The 22,058-nt window shown below is 44.5% G+C and overlaps 1 protein-coding gene across 10 annotated transcripts in view; it reads left to right on the plus strand.

The window, feature by feature from the left end:
• SPINT1 (serine peptidase inhibitor, Kunitz type 1) overlaps nucleotides 1-16,084 on the plus strand; it is a 60,676-nt gene extending 44,592 nt beyond the window's left edge. For 2 of the 10 annotated variants that reach the window (XR_014789391.1, XR_014789397.1), the window contains 5 exons: nucleotides 4,924-4,974; nucleotides 6,504-6,674; nucleotides 9,586-9,642; nucleotides 12,586-14,153; nucleotides 14,683-16,084. Coding sequence is in view for 2 of the 10 variants with exons in the window: in XM_084845624.1 (XP_084701750.1) it covers nucleotides 4,924-4,974; nucleotides 6,504-6,674; nucleotides 9,586-9,642; nucleotides 12,586-12,794 (488 nt within the window). In the remaining 8 variants the exon portion in view is untranslated. Of the gene's footprint in view, nucleotides 1-4,923; nucleotides 4,975-6,503; nucleotides 6,675-9,585; nucleotides 9,643-12,585 lie in introns of all 10 variants that reach the window. The other 8 variants (XR_014789392.1, XR_014789398.1, XR_014789393.1 and 5 more) reach the window with 7 other exon arrangements.
• Nucleotides 16,085-22,058: the final 5,974 nt, after the last annotated feature.

A 22,058-nucleotide genomic window follows, 5' to 3' on the forward strand; every position in this document is an offset into this window, starting at 1 on the left:
ATTAAGATTGCCGGGAGAATTATCAACAACCTCCGATATGCAGACGATACCACCCTAACGGCAGAAAGCGAAGAGGATCTAAAGAGCCTCTTATTGAGGGTGAAAGAGGAGAGTACAAAAGCTGGTTTGAAACTCAACATTAAAAAAACGAAGATCATGGCATCTGGCCCTATCACTTCCTGGCATATAGAAGGGGAAGAAATGGAAGCAGTGACGGATTTTACTTTCTTGGGCTCCAAGATCACCGCAGACGGTGACTGTAGCCATGAAATTAAAAGACGCCTGCTCCTTGGGAGGAAAGCTATGGTAAACCTAGACAGCATAGTAAGAAGCAGAGACATCACCTTGCCGACAAAGGTCCGTCTAATCAAAGCTATGGTTTTCCCAGTAGTAATGTATGGCTGTGAGAGCTGGACTATAAGGAAGGCTGAGCGCCGAAGAATTGATGCTTTCGAACTGTGGTGCTGGAGAAGACTCTTACGAATCCCCTGGACTGCAAGGAGGTCAAACCAGTCAATCCTAAAGGAAATCAACCCTGAGTGCTCATTGGAAGGACAGATACTGAAGCTGAAGCTCAAATGTTTTGGCCACGTAATGCGAAGAGAAAACTCTCTGGAAAAGACCCTGATGCTGGGAAAGACTGAAGGCAAAAGGAGAAGGGGACAGCAGAGGATGAGATGGCTAGATAGCATCACCAATGCAATGAATCTGAACTTGAGCACGCTCCGGGAGAGTGCGCAGGACAGGAAGGCCTGGCGTGCTATGGTCCATGGGGTCACGAAGAATCGGACACGACTGAACGACTGAACAACAACAACAACAACAAATATGCTTGTGGCCTATTTCCTCCCCTTCTACATTTGGAGAATCAGAAACATTTTCATCTTCATCCTCTAGGGATGGTTCAGCCTGAACCAGAAGCTTCCCAGCTCTTGTCAGTTTTTCCCCAAGGATCAGTTTAAAAGCTGCTCTAACACCCTTTTTGTGCTTAGCGCCAGTTTCATTTTGTGTCAAGTGGAGCCTATCCCTCTTGTGCAGGCCCAGCTTGTTCTAAAGTGCTTCCCAATGCCTAACAGATCTGAACCCCTCCTCCCTGCACCACCATCTGATCCACTCATTGAGACTTCTCAGCTTTGCCTGTCTAGCTGGCCCTGCGCATGGAACAGGTAGCATTTCAGAGAAAGCCACCTTGGTGGTCCTGGATTTCAACCTTCCACTTAGGAACCTACATTTGGCTTCCCAGACTTAATAACTACATTATCCCCATGTCATTTGTACCAAGATGGACCACGACCACTGACTCCACCCCAGCATGATCTACAAAGACAGCACATGATATCTGCAACCAGGCAGGCAATTTACTATGTGGTCTACATGCCCAGCACAAACCCAACTGTCTGTGTGTCTACTGATTGAATCTCCCACTACCACAACCCCACACCTGAGGAGGCACATCCTTGGTACAAGAGGATATTTGCTTATCTTCCAAGGAATGGTCCCTTCTAAGGGGTAACTTCCCTCTTCCTCAGAATGATGCCCTCCATCCCGAAACCCCCATTCTCCATGACACTAGAGGAGTAGTCACCCAGGGATTGGGGTGCTGCTATTAGGTCCCCAGAGGTCTCATCCATGAACCTTTCTGCCTCTCTTAGCTTCTCCAGGTCAGCAACTTTGCCTTCAAGGGAACAAACTTGTTCTCTAAGAGCCAGAAGCTCATTTCACCGAGCACACACCCTTGATTTCTGTCCAGCTGGCAGACAGTCATACATGTGGCACTCAGTGCAACAAAGTGGATGGCCCCCACACCCCTGCTGGCTTTCTACCTTCATAACTATTTTTATTATTATTGCTATTATTGGGTTTGTTGACCTGGAAAACTAAGTTGTTTACTAGGAGAAGGTGGGGAATCTGTAGTTATTTGTTTATATTTATAGTTATTTATTTACAATTATGTACTCTGAGCAGGGAGAGAAGAGTCAACTGCCCTGGTCTCCTTGCCCTGCTGCTAAGCTCACATGGGTGCTTAACTTGCTTGTGTGTTGGCGCTTCGTCAGTGGGGCTCAGATGCTTTGTCATTGGGGCTCCTCACTCTCAGAGACCTGGCTCCCTCGCAAGCCTGCCTCCTTATATAGCTCTAATTAGCTTTGCCCAACTGCTGCTGCAATCAGTGTGATTAGAAGGCCTTGCTTGAGAAGGAAGGGAGGCTATGGCTGAACTCCTGTTCTGTACTAGTGTCCAGTAAGTGGGAATGTAGGTCAGTTGATCCCCCTGGGAGTGGAGGTTTTCTATTTAGGGGAGAGGACAGTAGTTAATGAGAGATTTTCTATCTAGGAGAGAGGACAATAGTCAATGAGTCTTTGGAAGGGACAACAGACAAAGGGCAGGCGATTTGGGAAGGGATGTGGTCACAGCTCCCCTGGGGGATGCAAGGGGTTGAGGGGCTGACACTGGGTATCTGGTTTAGGAAGGGATGTGGCTTGTTCTTTTTTTGTTCTTTGCTCCGTTCTTTTTTTGTGTGTTTTAAAACTAAAAAACTTGAGAGCCAGTGTGGTGTAGTGGCTAGAGTGTTGGACTGGGAGTCGGGAGATCCAGGTTCTAGTCCCCATTTGGCTATGGAAGCTTGGGCCAGTCACAGGCTCTCAGCCCGACCTACCTCTGGTTGTTGTGAGGATATAATGGAGAGGAGGAGGATTATGTATGCCGCCTTGGGTTTCTTAAGGAGGAAAAAAGGCGGGATATAAATATAATAAATAAATGTTAAGCTGAGCTCTCAAAGTTGGGATGAGTATTTCTGAGCTTTAGTTTATGCACTGCTCTATAAGGCCTGAAACCTGAGCCTACACTGAGCCCAGACTGAGCCAACCTACACTGGGGGTGGGGTGGGGATGTTTGTTTTTGTATATATCAATGTAAACAGGACTAAACACAGATTCACCCAGTGCCAGCAGTATGTTTCTAGCCACTGCAATAGCTGGAATCATTGCTGGTTTTATCTATGCATTGTTGGGCCCATGCTGATGTTCCTCCACATGATTCTATTTGGATAGAGTTGGGAGGATTTCATGGGGGTGGGGAATAGCCAGCTTGCATGTGTGAACTGGCCTTTGTCAGTTAAAGTCTGATATTTCCTTCCTTCACACTATCCTAATTCATTTTTCTGTGCAGTTGTATCTGTAATCCTTTTCCTTCTTGGCTAGGTTTTTCTACCACATCTGGTAGAAAAAATGCACAAAATTCAGCTTACTGAAACCTAGAGATGTGAAGGCCCTGAAAAAATCCAGAAAAATTCAGGGGGAAAACTTTTTTTCTGTTTTTTTTTTTTTCCAAGGACCGTTTTTGTTTTTTTCTGAAAAATTGGAAAAATTGAGCAGCTTTGGATTATGAAATCTTCTCTTTTAGAATTTAATACATTCAGAAACAGAAAGTGCTTTATGTTCCTAAAGCAGTCCTCCCCAACCTGGTGCCCTCTAGATGTTTTGGCCTACAGTGCCCAGCATTCTAGACCATTGTCCATGCTGCCTGAGGCTGATGGGAGTTGAAGTCCAGAATATCTGGAGGGCACCAGGTTGGGGAAGGCTGTCTTAAAGCAACAAAGCATGCAATCCTATGCACATTTAGACAGAAAAAAGTCCCACAATTCCCAGCACTCCCTAGCCAGCATGGACCTTTTACTGTCTAAACATGCGTAGGATTGTGCCCAAAGTGACTTTAGATCCTTAAAGAGCGCTAAAAAATAATGATTGCTTATTTTTCGATCTTTCCAAAATTTCACATTTTTCTGGAAGAAAAACAGTTTTTTTCCATGGGCTCAAAATTTCACGTCTCTGCTGAAAACCTCAGCTTTCAAAGTTTTGTTTTTTTTCTTTTTCATTCAATCATCTAGCTGGCTATAGTTGCAAAGATAAGTTTCATACCGCACATAGTTAAACTATGGCATTTGCTTCCAGAACATGTAGTGATGACCACCATCTTAGATGGCTTTAAAGGGCAGTTAGACCAATTCATGGAGGACAAGGCTATCAGTGACTATGCTCCATGTGGGATCAGAGACAGTGTGCCTCTGAATACTAGTTGCTGGGGAACAACAGCCGAAGAAAGCTATTGCCTTCAGTAGTAGCATTTAGTAATTTTAGACCCTGGACTTAATGATTGTATTGGGGGGGAGGTGTTATTAGATGGTCATGTGTATTACTCCACTAACTTAAAATGTGGTAAGCCAATCCAGCTGTGATTGGGACCCCTCCTCATTCTTCTGAGTGGCACCCTGAATTTCTGTCTCATAGTTGTGCCCTGACAGCACCACTGATTGCCCTCATCTCCTGTTGTGGGCGTCACATCAGCATCTGGTTAGCCACTGTGGGAAATAGGATTGTGAATGGAAAAGCTCTGATGTATCAGACCAAAGGCCTATGTTCTTAGGAGAGCGTGTGGGCAATGCCCACTGAAATTGCGGAATCCAGAGGAGAAGCTTTCCAGTAGTGGGTTCAGTATCCTGCATAGTCCCTTGTTGTGACTAGCAAAGCCCGAATAAAATGATTATGTAGCACAGTAAAATTGTCAAATAACATTTTGCATAATAAGAGAGACTATCCAGATTTGCCCCATTTTGCATAATTTATTTTCAGCACAGAATTCAGCTCCTCTAGCACAACATTTGTATTGTTTGGCTGCAAAATGATGATTTTAAAGCATGTTGTATACATAACCCTATCTATAGCAGTCTAATATTTCTAAAAATTAAGTACAGAAAAAGGCAAAGAACTGGGCGAGAGAGAGAAAAAAAAGTGGAACTAACAAAAAGGCAGAAATGTTCTAAATCTAAAGAATAGATAGGGATATGCCCACCTTCATGAAAATTCCGTGCACTGTCAAGCAAAAAAGAATTGTGTGAGCCATTCCCATCCACCCCTTTGTTTCTTGCAGATGTTGAAGGATTCAATAAATTACGCATGATCAATGTTTCCTCCAGCCAAGGTAGGTATATCATGAATTTTTATGGAATGGGCTTTACGTTGGGCAAAGGTAGCACCCTTATTAATCTATATGTGCATCCCTCCAAATATAACTGGGGTTAAAGAAGGTGACTGCATTCAAATAAAACTGAAACTGGATTGCAGATATGTTACTCAAATTAGAGTTAAAAAATAAACTGTATGGAAGGCTTCCTGGAAACAGATATTGCCAGCAGTGCTTGACTATGCATATGTATGAAATCTTGATCAATGCTAGGCTTGTACATCTGTCCAGTCAAAACATTTGGTCAAATAATGGTCAAGTACCACCCAGACCACCACCCAGAGAGCTTGGGCTATTGGGCAGTATTGGAATGTAATAGATAAATAAATGTTTTTAAAGCATTAGCTTTATTTGATTATTATTTTATATAATCTAGCTATTTTATAAAGATATTTTATTTATTAACAGGTTTGATACTTACATTAATTACAAAAACTACCAAGAGTCTTGTGGCACCTTAAAGACTAACACATTTATGAAGGATGAAAGCATATGCCATAATAAATTTGTTGCTCTTTAAGGTGCCGCAAAGCTATTATTATTATTCTTATTTACATTTCTATACCACCCCACAGCCAAAGCTCTCTGGGCAGTATAAAAACATAATAAATAATTTATTGTTTTTGCTGCAACAGACTCATATGGCTGGCTTCTCCGGAAATTCTTACAAAAGCAAATTAACTGTTATTGACAGGGCTCCAAAATTTTTAGCTGGCTTTGTTAGCCACCTGAAAAGTTGTCAGTGCCAGGCCCCTCCTGCAAGGAGTGGGGTTTTGTCCTGCTTCAGAAACTCCGTGTGAAGTCACAATTGCCTCTCTCCTTCTAGCTCCTAAGCCTGGAGATAAGGGGAGGCTGTGCAGGATTGGTAGGGGCATGGAGGATGTGTCTCAGCACCTCCCAAAGTACTATACAACTTTTGGGACGGTCTCCGACTCCCTCTCCTCCTCCAAGCTCAAGTGGAGGGCTGAGGCTTTTACTTGGCCTGTTGTGTCTGAGGCACTTGGAACACCTCAGAAACACGGTAACGCTGAGGAGATTTTATCCCACCGTGTCCCTGGCTTCAAGGTCAGAAGGAAGGCTGGGGCTGATCACATTTGCCAGAGGCGGGTGAGACACATACAACAGTAAATGTGGTGGGTGGAGTTGTGAACCCTGGTTATTGTGAAACAATGCAACTGCAAGTCAGTTTTTAAAGGGTCAGTTTTAAGTTTGTATATGTTAAAGATTTTATATTATGTTTTTATGATCTTGTACTGTGGTGTGTATTTTTGTGAACTGCCCAGAGAGCTTGGGCTATTGGGTAGTATAGAAAAGAAAAGAAAAGAAAAGAAAAGAAAAGAAAAGAAAAGAAAGAAAGGCAGGCGTGCGTGCGTGCGTGCTAAGTAGGCAAAAGGCCAATTCTTCAAGCAACAATGACTGTAGGGGCCAAATAACAAGTGTCCGACTGACAATAATTAACCAGAGCCTCACTTGTTCTCTTTTGGCAGTTCATTGTGTGGACATGCCAGATACCGGGCTGTGCGAAGAGAGTTTACCTCGCTGGTACTACAACCCATTCACTGAGAGATGTGGTCGTTTCACCTACGGAGGTTGTGAAGGCAACAAGAATAACTTTGAGGGGGAGGAAGAATGTATGAAATCCTGTCAAGGTGTCACAAGTAAGTAGAAGGACTTTAGGAGGGGGACAGGAAGTGTGGCATCTCTTCCTCTTACCTCCAATATAACTTCTTGGCACCATGCAGACCAGCAGAATATGGGTTCACTGGCCCAGGATCCTGTGGTGCCTATACCAGTATGGAAGGTTTTAAAAATTGCTAAATTGGCAACTTAGTAACCATGACAGCCAAAGGTCCAATCTCTTTGAACAGAATATACCTCTGACTATCAGATGCTGGGAACAACGAATATTGGTGCTTTATCATGAACTTCTCTGTGGCATCCATCCATCTCTGGTTGCTATTAAGAGAGAGAATGCACAGCTGACCCAGGATAGCATTCCTATGTTCTTAACATTATGGGAGGCTATCTAATACCAAGTCAGATCAATGGTCCATCTAGCTAGGGATAGGCAAAGTCACCTTCACCCACCCTGTGCGCTGCTTGCTGGGCCCCCACTGGCCGCCTGACTGTTCACTACGCGCAGCAAGCTGCCAGACGGTCCATGGGCAAGTGGCTCGAAGTGTCCCACTGCTCCGGTGGCCACAATTTTGCACAAAATGGCGGCTGTAAATAGGCTGTACAGGCATAAATAGTGTAATTAGACCATTTATGCCTGTAATTTTGTGTAAACGGCCCTAGTTACAGCTGCCACTTGCACAAAATGGCACTTTACAGAAAAGTCCTAGCCACCATTTTTATGCAAAATGGCAGCTTGCAGGAGTCCCTGTTGTTGCACACCAACTTCTTGTTCTCGGGTGGTGCGGGACTTCCGCCCCCACTGCCTGCCAACCCCTCACGCTCTCAACCCTTGCAAGGAGAGTGTGAAATGTTGGCGGGCAGCGAAAAAGTACGAGCTTGCCCGACTCGTCATGCAAGCTCAAGGATGTGCAAACCGGAGTCTGGGGGGCTGAGCTGGTGATAGCTTGCCAAGCTCTACCCCCAAACCAGATTCTTCCAACATCCCTGTATTTAGCCCAGTACTATTGAACTGTTGGCTACCAGCAGGTTCTGAATTGGGCTCCCTGGAAGAACCCATTCCCAGCTTTCCCAGTGTGGATGCAGGAGTGCTCCCAAGAGGCAGCACTCTCCTGAATATTTTATGTGACCCAAGTGCTCTCCTAGCTTTCAGTCACTGTATATTAAAATCCTATCTAGCATGGATTAAATCAGGTGTAGGCAACCTGGTGCCCTCCAGTTGTCTTTGACTACAACTTCCATAAGCCCCAACTAGCATGGCCAATGGTCAGGGTTTATGGGAGCTATAGTCCAAAACATCTGTTGAGTACCATACTAGCTACCCCTGGATCAAATCCTTGCTCTACAAATAATGGTATTTGCTCCCTCAAACTAGCAGCCCCTTCTTAGATCTTTTAACTGGAAATGTCAAGAATTGAACCTGAGGCCCATATATGCAGAATTTGCCCTCTAGAGTTTGCTATGATAACCATTCTCTCCCTTCAAGATAAGAGTTAGAGCTACCCCAATAACACACTCGGAAATAGTGCACAGTACAGTCCTGCTGGTACCAAAAATTTTAGAATGCAAGTTGATGGTGCAGGTTTGAATGTTCCCCCATATTGAAAAGAAAGGGGAAGAAAGTGAGCATGTCAAAGGTAAGGCTAGGTTAGGACTTGTCTTCCTGACATGTTTAGCTTTCTGTGGGCAGGACGTTGAGGCATTCATTAATTTGATTCCTCTAGTTATGCGCTAAAGTGTTAAAGTCCCACAACTATTGGTCTTTGCATCACTAATACTAATAGTTCTCAAGTGGCTTTTATGTCTAATACAGTCTACCTTCAGCAAAGTTTTTTTTAATTGTGTGAGATCCCTTTGAACATTCACAGGTGCAACTTTGCATTTCAAAGAGAACTATGTTTGAATGCTATTTTGGGCTGCATTAATAGAATTAATGCTATGCTATTTTGGGCTGCATTAATAGAAGCATGTCTTCCAAATCCCGGGAAGTACTAGTTCCCCTCTACTCAGCACTGCTTAGGCCTCATCTGGAGTACTGTGTCCAGTTCTTGGCACCACACTTTAAGAAGGATGCAGACAAACTGGAGAGGGTTCAGAGGAAGGCAACAAAGATGATCAGGGGACTGGAAACAAAGCCCTATGAGGAGAGACTGAAAGAACTGGGCACGTTTAGCCTTGAGAAGAGAAGACTGAGGGGAGATATGATAGCGCTCTTCAAGTCCTTGAAAGGTTGTCACAGAGAGGAAGGCCAGGATCTCTTCTCGATCATCCCAGAGTGCAGGACACGGAATAATGGGCTCAAGGTACAGGTAGGCAGATTCCGGCTGAACATCAGGAAAAGCTTCCTGACTATTAGAGCAAAATGACCATGGAACCAATTACCTAGGGAGGTGGTGGGCTCTCCCACACTGGAGGCGTTCTAGACGAGGCTGGACAGCCATCTGTCAGGGATGCTCTGACTTGGATTCCTGCACTGAGCAGGGGGTTGGACTCGATGGCCTTGTAGGTCTCTTCCAACTCTACTATTCTATGATTCTATGTGCCACCACTTTCTTGTTTCACCTACCACCACCACCACCCCTTTTTTTTTTTTAAATTATTTGATCATCTTTCAAGGAGATGGGGGTAATAGGAACATGGCACAATTCACTAAACTGTTGATGTAAATATATGATATGAGCTATGAAACAGTTTGAGAGAGTTATTGTATTAAATGTTATAGGTGCACTATATCAAATGGTCTGCCTGAAGGGTCTCTGCCGTTATTCCAAGTTCCATCATATGATTCTATATTATTATTATTATTATTATTATTATTATTATTATTATTATTATTTCTGAATATGTAATTGGCTTAGCTCTAACTTTCGTCTTGAAGGGAGAGAATGATTATCATAGCTCACTGTAGAGGACACGTTTTTGTCTTCTTTGCAGAGGCAGATGTGATTGGCCAGAGATGGAGAGGACACGAGTTTCAGCGAGAAGGTTTAGGTATGTAACAGAACTCCATATAGCGCTACTCTCCCAGTTTACTCTCTTCTCCTCAGTTTCTGCTTCCTGCGCTTTCCATTTCTGCTGTAAGTTTCACTTCAGGAAAAGAAGAATGGGTGGGAATGGTCCTGACATATCTGCCCAAATGAAGTGATATATTTCTGTTGTAACAAAATATGCACCATTATCACTGATGCAGGATAGAATGTTTTCCACTACTATATATTTTTCCATGTATAACTTTCCATTTTTAGAAATGCATTGTTTCATAAATTAATATCATAGTGAATGAATACAAATCAAACAGGGCAACAATTCCAAGCAAAACTAAAATCAAAGTTGTAATTAACTGTTTTTAGGTGCCTATGCCCAGAAGAATATATATACTTACATTGCAGCCCCACAGTGTCTACTCAGAAGTAATCCTCACTGAGTTCAATGGGGCTTAGGGCACAATCCTATTCAGATAGGCAGCTGCCTCCGAACTCAGAGGCGACCGCCTATCCAATGTAGGGCAGGAGAAGCATGGAGGGGATCATTCCCTCTGCGCTCCTCCTGCCCTGCATTTTTGGCTAGACGGTGATTGCAGCTGGCTAGCCCTGGGAGGGCTGAGTGGGAGAGGAGACTGCTGTACGACACATTGGATGTGTTGTACAGGCATTCCCGCCCTCCCCACACTGGAACGCCCCCAGCCACACCCCTTTCCAGCCACTCCGCACTCCTCTTGCAAATGCAGAACACGGAACTGTTCTGTGCTGCCTCCACGGCAGTGTGGAAGTGGGGGGAAGCCAGTTCTCTGGGAATCAACCTCAGAATGCAGGCTCCGAGGTCAGTTCCCGGAAAACAAGATATCCTATGGCCATCTAGCCGCTGTCTAGCGGCCATAGGATTGCTCCCTTACTCTCAGATAAGTGTGTATAGGTTTGCAGCCTTTGGCATAAGTCCCATTGAACTCAGTAGGGTTCACTTCTGAGGAAACATGTATAGGTTTGTATTATTCTGTACACATCTCTTCAGGCATGCTAAAATTAGTACATTAACAGTTTTCAGGTACCTTCATTTGTATTTTAAAATCATGCCTTTAAATATTTATAAGGAACCCGCCCAAATAAGGTCCAAATAAAAGTTTGAATGTGTTTGAATATAACACTTAAACCACATTAAGTGTGCTTTATTTTTTCCATAATTGGATATTTCCATTCAAATACTTTTGACCATTGGACAAACATCTGAGACTTTAATATCCCAAGTAAAATTAACATGACCATTTTATTTTTCTCAATATAAGTCAAATATGATTTCAATTGAATTAGGGCAGTGGAAGATTTACTGGAATTTTTTTCAGTTCAACATTTTCCGGAAAAGCCACATAAACTGCTTTATAGGGGAAACCATGCCCTTTGGTCCACTTTCACTTCTAATATTGTACTCTTGATGCACTCTTCTGTGAAGCGTGTGCCTTTTGGCTATGGCTGCAGTAGGATGTCATGATAAACCATGGTTTATTGTGACAGGAGCCAGCCTAGCCTCTCACGGGGCTCCCACACTCCCCTTCCCCTCTCCTTCTATGGCATGGCTATGAGGAGGAGATAGGGGGCAGTATTCTATTATGCCTGTGCACTCACAGGACCCTCCACTTGCATCACAGGGCTTTGGTGCTTCTAAAAATAGCCTGAAATGAGCAGAAACACAGGTTTCCAGAACGGGCAAGTCAGTAGAGCTTGCTGAAGGCAGCTCCGCTGACCTGTCCCAATCTGGAAACACTCATTTCCAGGGTTATTTGTAGAAGTGCGAAAGCCCTGTGGTGCAAGTGGTAGCTCCCGCTAGTGCAATGGAACCCGTGGCGGCGGCGCAGCCCCACTGGATATTGCCCAGGAAGCTTCCGCTTCAATTTTAGATGACCTGCAGTATAGCATGTTGTCCAAACCTTAACTTGTGGTTAATCTTAACTATGATGGTTGAAACAAAACAACTTAGTTTGAAATTGGCTTGTTTCAGACAAGCCATTATTAGTATTAACCCCAGTTTGTTGGGTTCAGATGACAGAACAAGCTACAGTTATTGAAAAATGGAGGCAAAAGCTTCTGAACTCTTCCTCATGGACCCATGAGGAGAGAGGAGAGGAGGGTGGAGCACTTGAGACTGAGGGGAGGCTGGAGTCATTCCTGTAAAGATAAACTGTGTCTTACCATGATGTCCAAATGCAGCCCTTGTGATCAAGCTGATACGTCCTCTCTGAGTTTGATATTTCAAGCAAAGAGGGTATTCCAAAAGAAAAGGGTAATTGTGTTGTATTACTGAGAAGAGCTTCTTTCTGTAGTAAAATCTATCACATATACCTGATTTTAAGTGCTAGTGAAGTTTTGGATTCTTAATATTCAAGGATGTCCACTTCTGGGTTTCCAAGTTAAAATTATTAGGAGTATTTTCCCCAGGAACTTCACTGTCCAACACAAACAATTTATTTGCCATTGGTATTACAAAACGTGTGTGCACTTGTGGATGCCACATTATAAGCTCAATTCACTGAGGTCTCTAAATGGCCTGCAGTTTAACTTGGGTTGATTTTGATCTATCAGCTGTCTGGGAACCAGACCCACACAATTGTACATTGCTCACTGTTTCAGAGCTGGCTAGGCACCCTCACAAAGAGAGGGTGCATCTTGGAATCTATGCATCGCAACAGATTCTGGATTGGAGCTTGCATTTTGCCTCGGATACCTAGCCAGGGTCCGAAGCAGCAAATGGAAGGGAGAAAAGGTGTGTCCATTTGAGTGGGAGGGTCACACATAGCAAAATAACCAGGGATGTCTCAAATCTTGGGCTACTCCAGACTTTGGTGTAAACACATTATTTTGACAGCACCTCCTCCTTGATTTTTCCTTCTTTGTTGTTCAGCAAGACTGCTACTTCGGCCTTAAAATCTTTTTCCATTTCTCGTAGGCTCTTTTGAAGTGGCCACTGCAGTGCTCCTTGGCGTGTGCATCATGGTAGTATTGGCAGTCCTCGGCTACTTCTTCCTGAAGAATAAGAAGACTTACCGCCGGCGACGCCAGCCACCTACTGCAGCCAACTCCACTCTCTCTTCCGTTCTCTCCACCACTGAGGACACGGAGCATCTGGTTTACAACAGCACCACAAAGCCCATTTGATTCTGAAGAGCTGCCCTCCACTTCTGGGAGCAGGACGGTTTTATGTATTGTTGATGATGCTTTCGGGGGGAAAAGGCCTATGGCTGAAGGATTTCCGCGTCCGTGTTCCCTGCTCTTAGATTGTCAAGCTCTAGCCGTTTTACTAGCCCTAGCAATTGTCCTGAGTATGTGACAGCTCCTGAAGAAGAGCAAGCTTAGTCCCCTTCCGTTTGTGATAATACACTGATGGCTCCCTTCGTTGATATTTGCCTTAGTTCTTGGGGGGGGGGAGTGATTTTAAATATAAGGACTTGCTGTACCTATTGAAGGAGCTACAGTTTGATTTGGTATGGAATTCATCCTCCCACAAACCCATTGAAGTCTGCATTTCTTTTCTGTGTCATGGGATTTTTGCCTATTCCTACCTTTCTCACTTTTTCTCTCTCTCAGAAACTGGGCCACCGTAAAGCCACCCTCCCTATGCAAGGGTCTGAGTGGTTCAAACGCCGCAGTACCTCTGAGAGTCTTGTTCAGGTCCCCATGGCTTTATCGATGTGAACTAAGGGCTGCACATGGCAGTCCTTCAAGTGATACACATGGAATAGAAGTTAGTCCCCTGGCATGAAACAGATGGTGGGGTTATCAGCACACCAGTGCATCTTAAGTAACTAGAATAATGCCATCATGGTATGCCCACAACATCCTGGCTGTTGTTAAAACTATCTAGTTTTAAACACATGTAAGAGGTTTCAGCTGCCTTTCGTGTTCCTGCATTATTGAGAATCTGGTTCTGCAGTCATTCTTTTTTACATTTCCCCCATTATTCCTACCTCTGAGGTTGCCATTTCTGCTTTTAATGTTAAATGACTCTTATGAGTGATTTTTTTTTAGTGTTTCACCCATATGTATTTATTTTTTAGAACCAAAATGTGACTGGAAAAATGATGCTCTTGGTTTTCTAGCTTGTCTGCAAGTACACCATGATTGTTGGGGAGCAGTGTGTAAAAAAATAATTCTTCAACTATGAGCAATACAACCTGTTCCTTTACTGAACTGGTGCCACTTACTGATCCTTTCTCATAGCCAGTTTTGTTTTGTTTTTTACAAGAGCTTCAGAAAGAAGGAGAATCACAGAAGGTGGAAGACTGTGCTTTTCGGGAGGTAATAGACAAGTCAGGATGAATTTGAACTAGAGATGAACGGGGGGAAGGAGAGCATGTTCCAGCTTCTCTGTGACCACCCATTCTAGATGTCAATACATAGAATACATAAGGCTATGCCTGTTAATAATTTTGATATTTTGACATTGTTGATCACAAGGCAAGGCATAGTCTGCTTGCTGCTGCTCACTATGACAGGTTTTTAACTTTTCTCTTCCACATATATATGCACCTTGGAATCTGATGTAGCCTCATAGTTCCTTGCATCTGATAATTTATATTCACTCCAGAGCACTGATCTATATTATAATAACAGATGCTTGAAACAAAACTCCAGCCTTTTTTTAAAAGTGTCCTCTGCACACAGGCAAACACACATGGAAGGTGGAGCAAGGCTGCACCTCTGGGCCCTGCCCCTGGCGTGGCAGGCTGGGCTGGCCCCGCTCTGTCACTTCTCTGCATTGAGTCTGGATATCTGAAAGGGGAACCCTACGCATGAACATTTGCATGTGCATAAGTGCTCCACACGATTGGGGCCCCTTCATGGCCTCACTCTGTCCTCCACATGTTTGTCTGTGTGTGGATGACCCTTGGGAAAAGGGCTCTCAAGGTAGATTAGGGGTGGGCAACTTGTAGCCCTCCAGATGTTGTTGGACTGCGACTTCCATGATCTCTTACCATAGGCTGTACTGGCTAGGGCAGGTGGAAGTTGCAGTCCAGCAACTTCTGAAGAGCCTCAAGTTGCCCACCCCTGTTCTAGCTGATCAGCCATATCTCTCTCTCTCTCTCTCTCTCTCTTTCTCTCTCTCTGCCTCTGCCTGTAGGGCAACAGGTGGAAGGTTGTCCTGTGAAGTCAATTTGACTTATTCATATCCAGTACTCAGAATGAAAATTTATATAACTCCCATCTGCTGAACACTCTCCACTGCGAAGTTGGGTGAAACAGCAGTGAATACTTAACGTTGCTGCTTTTTCTTTTGTGGTATTGTAAGGTTTTGTTTTTAAAAGTGTATGTGTATAAGGATTTGTTTTACTTTTTTGCTTGGATGTAAGCCGCTGCTGCCTGAGGTCAACAGGCACCAGCAAAATGAAGAGGGGGAGCGCTGGGGCAATGAAAAGTTTTCCCTTTGGGGGAAGCTAGCAGCTATTCCCAAGGGCCAGATGTCTTAAGTGTGGAACTGCCTAAGCATACTCAGCCTCAGCAAAATGCAATTGTGCTTTTAAGCGAAGGGACAGGGCAGGAGATTGCTCATCACCTGCATTTGGCAGGTTTCTCCACACACACACACACCCCTGTTAGTTCCACCCTTTGTTTTATTTTCCTTTCTGCAAACAGCCATTGCTTTCTGAGCCCTTAAATTCTGGATTTCTTTCCTTCAGTAAATGAAAATTTTAATAAAATTATTTTCTTTGTAACTTACTTGCTTGAAAATTTGCTCTTTCTTCTAACCCAGAATGCCTCTTGCCAATTTGAAAAGGGCCCGAGGCGTTGTTGCTTCAGGGAATGGAAGAGGCGGCCAGACCTTTTGCAATACGGACAACTTTATTAGTCACTCAGGACTTTAATGGTGGAGCCAACATGATATTCAACTGGGTTGCAACTTAGCCAGAGGGATATGAGCTTGAAATCATTTCCTCTGCATTATACCCTAATATTGAGCTGGGGGCGGGGGGGCTTCACTCTATCACTTGAAAGAATGGGCTAAGGTGCTTATTCATACAGTGGACAACTTGCAAGTAAGCACCCTAACCTACTGTTTCCAGGGGGAACCCTCCCACCCCCACCTGTATGGTTCTGCCCAGGCATTAAGATCAGAGGCTCTACTCTGGCCCACCAACAAGAGCCAGTAGGTTGGTGGGTACTAGGGATAAGGCTTTCTCAGTGGTGGCCCCCATTCCTTTTGAACTCCCTCCCTAGGGACATATTTATTGCTTCATCACTGCTAGCTTTAAAAAATCCTTCAAGACATATTTATTCCAATCTTCATTTGGTATTTTAAATTATTAGCTGTAGCTGCGTGTGTGTGTGTGTGTTGAATTGTAGTTGTATGGTAATGTTTTTGCAATATTGTAAGTCGCCTTATGAGGACAGTGTGCCCTGAAAAACAGGTTAAAAGTCTTTAAAATAAATAAATTCTGGAATAATAGATGAAGAAAAAATAAGGCAGTGGCAAATTTAATGAAAAGGAATGGGAAAATATCAAGAAGAAAATGTTAATGAAGTAGCTTGCTAGGTCTATGGTTCTTAAATCATCTTCAGCCTTATGTTAATCAGCTCACTTCTGCTATTTTGAACACTAATTAGTCCCATAGAGAGATCTCCTGACCTGATCTTGTTTTCTTGTTTCTAAGAAACCAACATAACTACGAAGATTGATAGACTATATGGCTCTCAAAGGCTGCTGGTTTTGGCTGCCTTCCACTGTTATTTTTAAAAATGAGCACGGGAGGCGTGTGGTTTTGACCATTTAGCTCAGGTTTGAATGATTACAGCCAGTCTTTTCTATCCAATCTTCCTTTGACAATTGGTAATGTTAGGTTAGTAAACAAAATCAGGAATGAGATCATACCGCTCTTTCACATGCTGCAAGGTACTGGAAACACGAGAGAGATCGTGAGAGCTGTAAAATGTTGCTACCCTAAGGCCTGCATTGGTTGAGTGTTTATGAAAATCATAGTTTATGAGACTACAGAAGCAGAGCGGTATCCTCACTCCCTCTAATAGCAAACTGAGCTGGGGAGTGCCAACAAATGGGAGCCAAGGGCCACTGAGACACAAGATAGAAGTATTGGTGTGATGGGGGAAATCCCAGGTTCTGCAGAAGTGCAAAAAAATCCCTTAAAACCCATCTAATGAGGCAAAACCCCTACTCCAACCCAATGAGGACGGAGCATGCTCAGTAGCCATGGAATGTTGAGCATCACAGGGAAAAGAAAACTGGAGAGAAGTGGAGGGTCTGGCAGAAGCTAGCTGCAACTTTGGACAAGAGCTCTCCTATTAGGAGGGGGGAATGCACTGCAACATTTTGTTGCAGGTCTATGTATTCCTTCTAATAGCAAACTCAGGTGGTTAAGTACCGAGAAGTTTGGAAGTAAAACGGGGCTATGCAAAAATAAGGGAGTGGTTTCTACATGCTTGGGGGCTCCCTAGGTATGTTGTTGTTCAGTCATTAAGTCATGTCTGACTCTTCGTGGCCCCGTGGACAATAGCACACCAGGCCTTCCTGTCCTCCGCTCTCTCCCGGAGTGTGCTCAAGTTCATATTCATTGCATCAGTGATGCTATCTAGCCATCTCATCCTCCACCTTCCCCTTCTCCTTTTGCCTTCAGTCTTTCCCAGCATCAGGGTCTTTTCCAGTGAGATTAGCCTTGTGATACGTTCCATGGCCTCTTCATGGATCACTGCCTTGTTGTGGCGAAGGGGCTTGCGTAACTCAGTGAAGCCATAAGCTATGCCGTGCAGGGCCACCCAAGACAGACAGGTCATGGCAGAGAGTTCTGACAAAATGTGGTCCACTGGAGAAGGAAATGGCAACCCACTCCAGTATTCTTGCCAAGAAAACCCCATGGAATGTATCACAAGGCTAAAAGAGATGACGCCGGAAGATGAGCCCCTCAGGTCGGAAGGTGTCCAATATACTACTGGGGAAGAGCAGAGGGTATTTCCAAGTAGCACCAGAAAGAGTGAAGCGGCTGGGCCAAACCCGAAAGGACACTCAGCTGTGGATGTGTCTGGTGGTGAAAAGAAAATCCGATGCTGTAAAGAACAATATTATTTAGGAACCTGGAATGTCAGATCAATGAATCAAGGTAAGCTGGAGGTGGTCAAACATGAGATGGCAAGACTAAACATCGACATCTTGGGAATCAGCGAACTAAAATGGACAGGCATGGGCGAATTTAATTCAGGTGACCATATCTACTACTGTGGGCAAGAATCCCTTAGAAGAAATGGAGTAGCACTCATAGTCAACAAAAGGGTGGGAAAAGCAGTACTGGGGTACCATCTTAAAAATGATAGAATGATCTCAGTACAAATCCAAGGCAAACCATTCAACATCACAGTAATTCAAGTCTATGCCCCAACCACTGATGCCGAAGAAGCTGAGGTTGATGGGTTCTATGAAGACCTACAACACCTTTTAGAACTAACACCAAAAAAAGATGTCCTCTTCATCATAGGAGATTGGAATGCTAAAGTAGGAAGTCAAGAAATCACTGGGATAACAGGCAGGCATGGCCTTGGTGTACAAAATGAAGCAGGACAAAAGCTAATAGAGTTTTGCCAAGAGAACCTGCTGATCATAGCAAACACTCTTTTCCAACAGCACAAGAGGCAACTCTACACATGGACATCACCAGATGGTCAATATCGAAGTCAGATTGATTATGTCCTTTGCAGCCAAAGATGGAGAAGCACTATACAGTCAGTAAAAACAAGACCTGGAGCTGACTGTGGCTCAGATTGTGAGCTTCTTGTTGCAAAATTTCGGCTTAATTTGAAGAATGTAGGGAAAACCACTAAACCAATCAGGTATGACCTAAATCATATCCCTTATGAATATACAGTGGAGGTGAAGAATAGATTTAAGGGATTAGACCTGATAGACAGAGTGCCTGAGGAACATGGACGGAGGTCCGTCACATTGTTCAGGAGGCAGCAACTCAATCCATCCCAAAGAAAAAGAAATGCAAGAAAGCCAAGTGGCTGTCTGATGAAGCTTTACAAGTAGCTGACGAAAGAAGGGAAGCGAAAAGCAAGGGAGAAAGAGGAAGATATATCCAACTGAATGCAGAGTTCCAGAGAATAGCAAGGAGAGACAAGAAGGCCTTCTTAAATGAACAATGCAAAGAAATCGAGGAAAACAACAGAATGTGAAAGACTAGGGATCTCTTCAAGAAAATCGGAGATCTCAAGGGAACGTTTTGTGCAAAGACGGGCATGATAAAGGACAAAGAAGGCAGGGACCTAACAGAAGCAGATGACATTAAGAAGAGGTGGAAAGAATACACAGAAGAACTATACAGGAAAGATCTGAATGTCCCTGATAGCCATGATAGTGCGGTCACTGAACTTGAGCCGGACATCCTCGAGAGTGAAGTCAAGTGGGCCTTAGGAAGCATTACTAACAACAAAGCTAGTGGAGATGACAGTATTCCAGCTGAGCTATTTAAAATCCTAAAAGGTGATGCTGTTAAAGTGCTGCATTCAATATGCCAACACATTTGGAACACTCAACAATGGCCGCAAGACTGGAAAAGGTCAGTTTACATTCCAATTACAAAGAAGGGCAATGCCAAAGAGTGTTCAAACTACCGCACAATTGCGCTCATTTCACATGCCAGCAAGGTGATGCTCAAAATCCTACAAGCTAGGCTTCAGCAGTATGCGAACCGAGAACTACCGGAAGTACAAGCTGGGTTTCGAAGAGGCAGAGGAACTAGAGACCAAATCGCCAACTTTCGCTGGATCATGGAGAAAGCAAGAGAATTCCAGAAAAACGTCTATTTCTGCTTCATTGACTACGCTAAAGCCTTTGATTGTGTGGATCACAACAAACTGTGGCAAACTCTTAAAGTGATGGGAGTACCAGACCACCTTACCTGTCTCCTGAGAAACCTGTACGAGGGTCAAGAAGCAACAGTAAGAACCAGACATGGAACAACCGAGTGGTTCAAAATTGGGAAAGGAGTATGACAAGGCTGCATATTGTCGCCCTGCTTATTTAACTTATATGCAGAGTACATCATGAGAAACGCCGGCTTGGATGAATCACAGGTCGGAATTAAGATTGCTGGGAGAATTATCAACAACCTCTGATATGCAGACGATACCACCCTAATGGCAGAAAGCGAAGAGGATCTCAAGAGCCTCTTGTGGAGGGTGAAAGAGGAGAGTGCAAAAGCTGGTTTGAAACTCAACATTAAAAAAACGAAGATCATGGCATCTGGCCCTATCACTTCCTGGCATATAGAAGGGGAAGAAATGGAAGCAGTGACAGATTTTACTTTCTTGGGCTCCAAGATCACCGCAGATGGTGACTGTAGCCATGAAATTAAAAGACGCTTGCTCCTTGGGAGGAAAGCTATGGCAAACCTAGACAGCATAGTAAGAAGCAGGGACATCACCTTGCCGACAAAGGTCCGTCTAATCAAAGCTATGGTTTTCCCAGTAGTAATGTATGGCTGTGAGAGCTGGACTATAAGGAAGGCTGAGCGCCGAAGAATTGATGCTTTCGAACTGTGGTGCTGGAGAAGACTGTTATGAGTCCCCTGGACTGCAAGGAGGTCAAATCAGTCCATCCTAAAGGAAATCAACCCTGAGTGCTCGTCGGAAGGACAGATACTGAAGCTGAAGCTCAAATGTTTTGGCCACGTAATGCGAAGAGAAAACTCTCTGGAAAAGACCCTGATGCTGGGAAAGACTGAAGGCAAAAGGAGAAGGGGACGGCAGAGGATGAGATGGCTAGATAGCATCACCGATGCAATGAATATGAACTTGAGCACACTCCGGGAGAGAATGCAGGACAGGAAGGCCTGGCGTGCTATGGTCCATGGGGTCATGAAGAGTCGGACACGACTGAACGACTGAACAACAACAACGTTCCATGGGGTTTTCTTGGCAGGAATACTGGAGTGGGTTGCCATTTCCTTCTCCAGCGGACCACATTTTGTCAGAACTCTCCGCCATGACCCATCTGTCTTGGGTTGGGTGGCCCTGCACGGCATAGCTTACGGCTTCACTGAGTTATGCAAGCCCCTTCGCCACAACAAGGCAGTGATCCATGAAGGGGTCCCTAGGTATGCAGAAGTATAAAGTTGGTAAACTTAAAAGAAAAGTTAAAAAATAACCACAAAAACGACTGACCAAGAACCTGTAGTTTATAGAGAGCTTAGGGCAGTGGAACCCAGAGAAAAAGAGAATGTCCACGGAATCCAGAAGGCAGGCTCACAAGCCTGTTTAGGCATTTGAGAGCTACAAGTGAGTAGGGGGTGCAGGTGCACATGCAAGGCCCACCACATGCGGAGGGTCCTCTTCAGACTTCCATGTGCTCCCTGGAAAGCTCTGGAGGAGGCTTCTATGCATGTTCGGGTGAACGCCCTCAGAACACTGATAAGGCGGGGTTCCTAGTTGCACAGCCACTTCTAAGTGCAGTCTGCCAAGTCCATGTGGAAGACCCCTCAGGACATTCGCCTGAAATGGTCGAAGATCTGGGGTGGGACGTTGGGGGAGAGGCTAGTGTGCACACCCCTATGCCCTATCCCCACTTTTAGCTTCATGAGTTCAGGCAAATGTTCCTGTGTCTGCTGAAAACAGCCTCCCCCTCCTGCCCCCTGAAGGAAAATGGAGGGCAAGGGAAGAGAGGGACTTCACACACACAACAGTGTTCAAGCTCCTGACATCTCATAGCAGGGGTATTGAACCTCAGGCCTGCAGGCAAATCCAGCCCTCCTAGGTTTCCCAGGTAGCCCCACCACCTGACTGTTTGGAGGTTTCACAGATGCTGTGCAGATCTTCCTCCATTCTGAAAGGTGGAAAATCCTCTCCCCAGATATAATTACTGGCATTAAGAGCTTTAGGGCCCAATCCTATGCATGTTTATACAGAAAGAAGTCCTATAATTCCCAGAATTCGCCAGCCTTGGGAGCTGTAGGACTTTTTTTCTGTCTAAACATGCATAGGATTGGGCCCTTACACTAAAAAAGGTTGGCATGTTTGCCTTCAGCCGTGCCCGCCACTGGAATGTGGCCCCTGAGAGCATCTCCAAAAGTGAATCCAGCCCTTGGGCTGAAAGAGGTTCAACACCTCTGCTTTATAGTAACTATCCTGGAGGGGGGGAGATTAGGATTGAGAGGATGTATTAAACTCTCTCCTGCACTACAGAGGGGCAGTGGAGGCTGGTGGCTCCTATGGTGGCGCATCTTCTCTGGGTTTCAGTCAGAACCAGTCAGAACTGTAAAGGAGCTATTCAATGTGCTGAACTCAGTTTGGGGTTAGTGTTCAGCACCTTGGATAGCTCCTTTAGAGTTCTGGCTGGTTCTGACTGAAACCCAGAGTGGATTCACAGCCCCACTGAAACAGGAGCCACCTGCCTCCACTGTAGAGGAGCATTGCAAGAGGAAG

This window comes from Heloderma suspectum, chromosome 1 (assembly GCF_057233095.1).
Source record: "Heloderma suspectum isolate Gila_16-S chromosome 1, 16-S_ref, whole genome shotgun sequence".
In the NCBI taxonomy this organism is placed as follows: Eukaryota; Metazoa; Chordata; class Lepidosauria; order Squamata; family Helodermatidae; genus Heloderma; species Heloderma suspectum.